This window comes from Epinephelus moara, chromosome 1 (assembly GCF_006386435.1).
Source record: "Epinephelus moara isolate mb chromosome 1, YSFRI_EMoa_1.0, whole genome shotgun sequence".
Classification (NCBI taxonomy): domain Eukaryota; kingdom Metazoa; phylum Chordata; class Actinopteri; order Perciformes; family Serranidae; genus Epinephelus; species Epinephelus moara.
In genome coordinates this window covers 3,550,998-3,560,482 of record NC_065506.1, presented here as the reverse complement: position 1 = coordinate 3,560,482, position 9,485 = coordinate 3,550,998, and the positions used below count along the sequence as shown (strand labels likewise).

The following is a 9,485-nucleotide window of genomic DNA, read 5'->3' as shown; positions in this document are numbered from 1 at the left end:
ACTTGACTTTTTTTCCTTTAAATTATTAATTATTTGTTTGGCTGGTAAAATATCTGCCTAGCTGGTAAAAAAAAATTCACTTATCAGCCAGCCTGGCTGGTAAGTGAAAAAGTTAGTTTTGGACCCTGCACACACACACACACACACACACACACACACACACACACACACACGTGAGCACACAAGAGCGTGGCCCGGGCTGCATTTTCCTGACCGACAATTATAACCGAGCCAGTCTTTGGAGCAGAGCCTGTGTTGCGTTCAGGCGTGTTACGTAAATAACAAATTCCAGCACTTGAATAGGCTGTAGCAAAACACAGCAGCATGTCAAGTACAAAGTCAAGCAAAATAAAGAGATAATTGTGGGGGAAAAATTGTTCTCTTTACCACAAAACACGTGCCGAAACCGAATTGAAACCGTGGCACAAAAACCGAGGTACGGACTGTACCGTGGGCTACCTGTACCGTTGCACCCCTAGTCCACACTGTATTAAAGTTCATTGTAGCTAGTAAAAATGTATGTGGTTTTTGCTCTTTCCAGCTATTGCAACTGCTGTTCGTTCGATAAAAGATAGGACTTAGATATGAAGTTTATAAACTGATTTTACAACCACTAAAACTAAAAGAAAAACTGTCACAAGGTCATTTCAATACAACTTCTGTTGTTTTCAGTGAGCTTGACATTTGCCCCTTTCTTTGGCAACATAATTCTGCTAATTTAACAAGTGTTCTGTTTAACTACATAACTAAGTAAAGTAGGTCTATTTAGCTAATTGTCTACATTATTTCATTTATATTAGGGATGAACAGACTGTGAATTTCAAATTGATCTTCATATGAATGACCCAGTATCAATTCAAAAAAATCTGAGATCGATCCTTAACATACGCTTTTCTTTTTTCCACGAATGTGTGAAGCTTTAACCCTTTTAATCTCGCCGGTAGTAAATGGGCCCTGGAGCTTAATTATTAACAACTGCAGCTCTGACGTTACTGGCTCTTTTATCTGTAACTGTTAGCTCACTTTTTTATGTTTTGGTGTCATTTATTATCATCTCCATCAGCCTCTCCTGCTGTCTGTATTGTCAGGGCTGCTGCGCCACTTTTATGCACACACAGACACACAGACATGGAGTAGAGATGCTGCGAAGGTGACGGAAAAGTGAAATTAACTTGAGTTGACGACAACTACGCTTGTTACTTTAAGTGCAATAAAACCTCCATGAGGAAAAAGACAATACCTTATCAATACACCTGTTCAGCAACATGGAAACACATTGAAAGGTGACATTTCAATCTGCTCTGTCCACAGTCTCTCATCCACCGCTGCTAATATTATGTTAAAAACAAGCACAGAGCGCTTTCCAGCTAATAGCCAGTTGTTACTAACAAGCTGAAACAACAACTGTTTAGCTTACTTCACCTTGTATCTTAAAACTTATTAGCAGTAATGTGACCTGCAGGCAGTGAATCTCCTCAGCAACAGAGGGAGGAGCAGAGAGGGCAGGAGGACTGATATTGACTGATGTCTGTGCTCTTTATTCTTTCTTAACTTCACTCAGTATTGTGATGTCAGGAAAATGATGTATTTTATTGACTTTTTAGACTTGTTTCCAGTGAGATATTGAGTTTATATTGTGACTTTGCTGTTATAATGTTATTGTTGCTGTTCTAGAAATATTCTTAAGTATATATATGTATTCTAAGATATTCAATATTTTAATCCTGTTCTGAATTTATACTCTTTTTAAAATATTTAGGCCTACTCATAAAATTTACAGTATTAGTTGTTTAATAATCTCTTACACATTATGGCAAAAATTGGAATTGTAACTGAAATATCCCCAGTGGGATTTATATCATATCAAATTGTACTCGACTTAAATCGGGAACTTGTGAATCAAAATGGAATTGATTCACGAAATCAGTTTTGATACCCAGCCCTACAGAATTATTTACTTCCCACCACTGAAGGAGACTGCTAATATAGGATTATTGTTTTCCAGCACTCGGAGGGTGACTGGACTGCTGGAATCTCTCCTTACTCACATAAGCTTCAGTTTTTGCCTCTCATGTATCATCAACATGACTTGATCACCAGCTGGTCAAAGTGGACAACTGCCCTGGGACTCAGGGTACATGGGGCCCCCAAATCTCAGGGCTTACTGTGACTTAATTTGTTAAGTCTATGAAGACTAAATAAAATATGAGAAAAAAATAAAATTTGATTAAAACATGAGTTTAGACTATTAAAGCACAGTTTCAGCTGACAGGATAAGGTCCCTAAGATGGGTCCTATGAGAGAATGTTAACAGAGGGCCACAGGAACTTGTTTTTGTCCTTTTATAGCAGGTAACTATTGTTATGTTCAAAGAACAGAGCTAAGCATGTTTTTCTAGAAGGTGATTTAACAACACTTGAATATATATCCAGAATCTGTAGACTCAGCTAATCATCTGGATAAAATTATATATATATATTTTTTCCTCACTGTATGACCATTTTCAACATATCTCTGTGCTTTATGTGTGTGACACAGAGTTGTATTATCAGTTTCATTTGTCTACACTTCTATTTCCCCAAATTTTCTGGTATCATATGCAAGAATATTTTTATATTATTTTTCTTGGGTTGTACAAAACAAGTGATGATGATATTTAGGGCTACTTATTTGGTATGGATTTGGAAATTAAGTGACAACTTGGGGAAACAGATGAAAAATCTTTATTGTGGAGCAGACAGAATATTTTTTGATCCAGATTGTGAGAAGAGCCTGTTGGAAGTACATTCAAAACACTGATAAGTGTTGTTAAATGGCACATTGTCCAGGATTTTTTCCTCAGCATAACAAGTGCTTAGCTCTGTGACTGTAATGTAACAATACATTAGAGGCTCTAAATAAACATGTTGAAGAATCCACTGCTGATGTAAAGATTGTCAATGTGCTTAGCCCACATCACTTATTCACTTCAAATGGTTATCATAGAACACCAAATTTGTCACACAAACCGGAGTACAATAAACAATGTCATACTGCAACCTTTATCTTCTGTTCTTCATGCAGCCACTGTCAGGCCCAAGAATGCCATCACTCACAACCAGCTGGCAGCGTTTGGGGAGTTTGTGGCTGAGATGATGCCCAAATATGTCCAGCAGGTCCAGGTCAGTTCATACCAGAATCAGAGCGCATGTTCCTCCTGAGGAGGCTGAAAGGTTTTAATGTCAGACAGGACATTCTAAACAGCAGTTCAGAATGATCTGGAGATAATGTTTTTCTGTAGGCTGATGTAGAAGTTAGCTTTGCCATGGTTCTCTCATCTAAAAGCCAATTAGATTTTTCTGTTGGATTTTGGATTATTGCAGAAGAAAAGCTCTGTGGCAAACAAACGTTTTTGATACTTACATGGTTTGTTCAGCAAGATAATCTTCACAAATGAACATAATTTTTATGATTACTGAAGCCTAAATGTAAACGCCAGAAGTAAAAAGCTAATGTTAGGCTATAAACGAACTACACTGTGTGTTTGGCATGATGACGTTCTGTAGTCTCATTTAGCCACTTGCTAGCAGCCATCTTTTTTAAGACGCATAGAAGCTTCAGAATTCACTGTGGGGTATTTACTAGACTTGCACCGATTACAATATTTTGGGCCAATACCGATTTCCGATTTGCAGAGTGTTTGAATGGCCGATTCCGATTTTGGCAGATTTAATTTTTTTCAAACCACTTTACAGCACACAAGATATTGCAGTATTTTCTATCTTTCCTATATTAGAAAATTTTAACAGGGAAAAAAAAAACATAAAATTCACACAGGGCTTTACATCTACAAAATGCAGTGTTATGGACATTCTTATTTTAACAACGAGAAAAAAGGTGCACATTTGAACAGGCTGCCATGGAACATTCATATTTGGTGCACATTTGAACAGGCTGCTGTTCCCGTGAGAACGCTCCGGTCAGTAAGTGCGCAGACGCAGACACGTGCATCTTCGGCACGCGGACATGCGCCTCGTCAGTTTCAAACAGCAGCAAGAGCTCCGCTCCACTCCGCTCTGTTAAGATTAACACGGACAATTAACAACTTTCTCCGTCTCTCTTTTGATGTGTGTGCATGAATGACTAAGGTGAGAAGCCGCCCATGTTTACAGATTGTATATGCATATTTGTAAGAATTGAGTGTAATGCTATTTTTCCTTTTGTTTATTTCAGAACCACACACACACACGCTACACTTGTGAACCTCCTGCATTGAAAATTAAAGTATCCTCTCGACCCTGATTCTCTGGCCGGAATCATTTACTCCATAGTTGTCCTACCCACACCAGTGTGTCCCTGAAGTCTCCTTCCTCACATCGCCCAAGCCATGAGCTGCACTTGTGCGTGTGTGCGCGCTGCTGATATTGCGCGATGTCAATCATGCGGCATGGTGGGATTTTGACTGGCATTTTAAATCGGCATATTTTAGACTGACCGGCCGGTCGCAGGTCATGGCCGATCACGTGAAAACTGGCCCGATTCCGAGCACTGCCGATAAATCGGTGCAAGTCTAGTATTTACTGATGTATTTTATGTTGAAGAACAAAATGTGAAAGTCTCTTTAAGCTTGTGTTAACCACAGACCTTATTTCACGCATCTAATGAAAAACCTACTCAAAAAACCCATTGACTAAAAGACGAGGGAACCGGGAGTGCAGAAATGCTAACTCATTTCTGTGTTTTAGGACTCATTCCTGGGGCATTCTATGTCACTCACTCATCAAATAAGCAACCAAATGTCTAAATGTTAACTTAACCACATGTGCAACCAAAATCACTGGTACTAAAACCCAACCCTCAGACCTGTACAGTCATGCAGTTTAAAGAAAGGCAGACAACATCACTTAGGACCCTTCACACCCCTTTAACCAGTCCTTTCAGCTACTCACATCAGGCAGCCACCTCAGAGCACCTCAGGCCAAAAAGTAAACTTAATAAAACTCTTAAATTCACTGCTGCTGCAATATCCATTTTAAACAAGTCCAAAGACACTGTCTTCACTTTTTAATCAAGCTTTGCACGCCTTCTGTTATTTATTTATTTATTTATAGAATTGTTTGTCTGTTTATATAATTTTATGTGAGTCTTTCATGCATATGTGTTTTTCTGTTGTTTGTGAGCCCCTAATTTTTATGACTCTGTGCCGGCAATAGCCATGGCCAAAGGCATTATGTTTTTGGATTGTTCATCCGTTCCATTCTTGTGAACGCAATATCTCAGGAACACCTGAGGGAAATTTCTTTAAATTTGGCACAAATATCCAGTTGGACTTAACGATTGTTATGTCCCCTTTTGAAAATGGGGGACAAAAGAAGACACAACAATCAAATAATTGAAGGACTCAGAAGAGAAGTGTAAAAATGACAAGTGATTTATTTACAAACTTAACACAAGGCTCTCAAAATGTGGGGGAGGAAGTGACAAAGTGGTTGGGGCAAAAAACAACAACAATATAACAAAACCAGGCCTCAGCTAACTTCTACCTCTAAAAACAAAACACAAACCAAAAACCTCACTGCCTTTATTTAAAAAAAAAAAAAAAAAAAAAAAAAAGCTTCACCAAACAATAAACCTAGTGTTTCTAAACACAAAATAGCTATGTGAGGGAAATGTATAGAGTACCCAACCCCCTTTTGTCCTCAACCTCTCTCCACATACCTTTAATTTTTAACAACTTTATCAAACAGCAGCGGCAGCCCAGGCAGTCTAAGTGCAGAGGATCAAAAAGAGGGCAGAACTCCTCAGTTGTGCTCCTTTTATTGGGGACCTTAAATGATGATAGGCAGGCTGAAAGAATGAGGTAACCAATCAGCAGACTGATAAAACTGCACAAGGTTGGAACTAATCAGGTTGTTAGCACTTGGAGAGACAGGGAGGGAGAGCGAGAGAAAAACAGGGAGGGTGAATACACAGCACAAAAATGCATGTTTCCCCTGCCTGGCATGTAACAACGATGAACTTCCTGTGTCTCATTTTTTTGAATGCGATATCTCAAGAACTCCCTTAGGGAATTTCTGCAAAATTTGAGACAAACGTTAACTTGGAATCAAAGGTGAATTGATTAGAATTTTAAGGTCAAAGGTGAAGGTAATTGTGACCTCATAAAATATGTTTTTGGCCATAACTGAAGAATTCATGTCATTATGACATAATTTAACAAAATTGTCTAATAGGATAAAATAATGAAGTGCTGCCATTTTATATCCAAAAGGTCAAAGGTCAACTTCACTGTGACATCATAATGTTCAGCAAAAACACTCTTCTAGCCATTATTCAACATCATATTTCAGGAACAGAAGGGGAGACATTAGTCAGTCACTGAATTGCTGAACCTGAAACCGTGCTGATTGTATAGACCTTATGTGCTGTCGGGGGGAAGATGTGTGTGAAGCATCCATGTTTTCACAGAACTGAACATGAAATGTAAGTAAATGGTAAATGGACCTGCACTTGTATGGTGCCTTTCTGGTCATCCGACATTCACCTATTCACACATACATTCATACACTGGTGGGCAAGGCTACCACACAAGGTGCCACACACTCACACATATGGGGTTCAGTATCTTGCTCAAGGATACTTTGACATGTAGGCTGGAGGAGCCGGGGATCGAACCGCCAATCTTCCAACGACCAACTCTACCTCTTAGCCACAGCCGCCCAGTGAGTAAGTGCAACTTGATTGGTGTGTAGGGGCATACAACCACGATGTGGTAATTCTAGTCTGTCATCATGAGTTGGACAGTAAAGTTTTTGAAACTTGAATCTAGAGCTCATTGGCCCCTTGTGCTTCTTGCTGCCTGAATGACCAAAGAGTGTGCAGTCTGTGCTTGAGCATGAAAGTCACAATAAGCAGCCTAGTATTTGAATCAGCCAAGATGACAGTAGAATTGTTTTTTTAAAACCTGCAGCAGTTTTTAAAGCAGAGCTGAATTCAGGGCTTAAAGTACTCCGGCATGGCGCCGGATTTCTGTCTCGACAGACATTTCTAGTATTTTTTTAAATTTTTTATTTTTTTATTTTTTTTTGTGGCAACAACTTGCCATGAGTAAGCATTTAACGAATCATCTTCTGATTTTCAGCGAAGCACATGGGTAGTTCCACCAATAGTGTAGTGTTATCAAGCTCAGCTGGCCAATAAGAGCTGAGTGGGGAGGGTCTAAAAACAGCATGCACACACACAAGGACACACGGACAGGGTTTCAACACACACTACTTCCAAGCACATGTTGCTTAGGTGTCCGTTACAGCCTGATATCCAAATGAGTGTGGGTGAATGTGCAACAGAAATGGACAATTGAACTGCGTTTGAATGATTAGCTTGTGTTAGCTTGACCGCCAGCTATCGGACACTGAGAGAAAACAGCATGCCGTGCAGAGTTTCCCCTATATGCAACATTTTTCCCCCCATCTTAGCGCTTTAATTGTTATTATTTGGCGCTACGGACGCTTAATATCCAGGTCTAGAGCGCGGCTCGGGCCGCATTTTCCTGACCAAACCTGACCCAAGCCTGGTGCAGTTTGTTACCTGACATAGTTATTGTTATGGACAGTGTGTAACGTTAAATAACCATCAACAGACTGCTGTTAGGCACAGACAAACACTCTGCTCTCACAGCAGTGCAGTTTGATGAAAACTTGTAGATTACAGGCTGGTGTCAGACCAATCTGGATGTAGCGTTGGAGGTAGGACTACAATCAATCCCATGAAAGTTGCTCAGCTGCGCACAAGCGGCTATCCTGGGCTGACGAGTGAAGCCATTGCTGAAGTGCCAAGAACTGCAGTTTGACTGGCCACTTCGGGCTGGTTGCAAAACATAGCAAATCCCCATAGACTCCCATGTTAAAACGCCCAACTTTAGAGCTAAAATAAACATGTTCACAGCCTGGTGCAAAAACAGTTTTTGTGTCTGTGGCTCATTTCATCATTCATGACAATTGTGCAGGAGGTGAATTTTTTTTATTTTTATAACGATCCCGCTGAAATGTTAAATGAGGCTGAAAATTCAACATAATTAAGGGTGTGGCCACTTTGACTGACAGGCTGTCTGCTAGGCCTCACTGCAGGCCACTCAGCTTGACCTCTTTGCTGTGTTTTGAGGTGCTGGTGCCGGCAAGCTGGAGCCTTTTGGAGATTTTATTTATTTTTATTTTTTTTACAAATATTGGACAAATAATATGGCTTGCTCTGCGGATAATTGTACCAGCCGACCTTCCAAGACACCAGTGCTCCAGTTTTTTGGTAAGTGACATTCTATTTTCATTTTATTTATATGTTAGTGCTAATTAGCATGTATTTTTGTTTTTCTGGCTTTTAGTTTAACTCGTTATCTCGCTGTCTAGCTACTAACCTGCATGCACTGAGGTCAAAAGGTAATACAGACGTGTTAGAATTTAGGGAATTTAGAATTTGAACAAAGGGCATCTGTGTGAGGTTGGAAAATAAAGCTCCACCACGTTACAATATCACTAAGTTATGCTATGTAAGGGATACACTTGCCATACAGGCAATGTAACCTTAAGGTAACATTACTGCTAGACTTGAGTGGGTAACAGTTATGTTACGTTAAAATGTTGTGCAATTACAATAAGGTGTTCTCTTTTATTAATTTAGAAATATTAATGCCACGTTTCAGCTAGGGCTGTACCCAAATATTCGGATATTCGAATATTCGTTTCTATGGGTAGGTATTCGTTGTGAAAATTTGGTATTCAATGTTCGTTTTTTAATTTACTTTTTTTTTTTTAACACATTTTTTTGGTGCTAAATGTAGTCTTTTTGTTGTTGGTAAATGTAGGTTATCAATAAAAATCTAAACTTTTAAATCGCATTGTTGAAAATGTGAAAATGTAGTATCCTACCAACTGAGCTTGAAAACGGCCGAGGACTGTCAGCTGCTCAACGCATCAGTACCTTCGGATGCCATGACAGTAATAGCCAATAATGTCAAAATATAATTTACAGACCGATTTAACAGACGATCACTGCTGTCCGACCCGCAGGTCCATTTGCGGGTCCCGCGGGTTACGGGTCGACCCGCGCATCACTACTCAGCTCAGTCTATAAGGCTGTATACACAACAGTAAGGCTATAGACATTATATTCTATTCAGGCCGGCAGAACCAGCAGCGCATGGGCTCTACAGTGCACGGCACTGCTGATTAACCATTTTATTGCAGCACAGAGTGTCTGCCAGCAACCAATTACTTGCAGAGGCTTCCTACAACTTGTTTCAACGGTTGTGATTTAATCAGAAGACAAATTAAACAGGATGACTAGCCAATGTGAAAATCAAAAGAAAGCATAGAATAATGTACTGAGGGAGACTGTTGTGCCATCACATCTTTTTGTGGTTTGAGAGCGAAGATACGGTTGCCGCTGTGCAAAACTCTGCAATACAATTAGGTCTGAAAAACCCCCGGAGCGTCTTAGCCCCCCCCCCCCCC

The 9,485-nt window shown here is 39.8% G+C and overlaps 1 protein-coding gene across 1 annotated transcript in view; it reads left to right on the top strand.

Annotated features, from left to right (window-relative positions):
• Positions 1-3,041: 3,041 nt before the first annotated feature.
• ndufs3 (NADH:ubiquinone oxidoreductase core subunit S3) overlaps positions 3,042-9,485 on the top strand; it is a 26,061-nt gene continuing 19,617 nt past the window's right edge. The window contains exon 1 of the mRNA XM_050041890.1: positions 3,042-3,161. Within this exon, the coding sequence (XP_049897847.1) occupies positions 3,132-3,161 (30 nt within the window). The 5' untranslated portion in view covers positions 3,042-3,131. The remainder of the gene's footprint in view (positions 3,162-9,485) is intronic.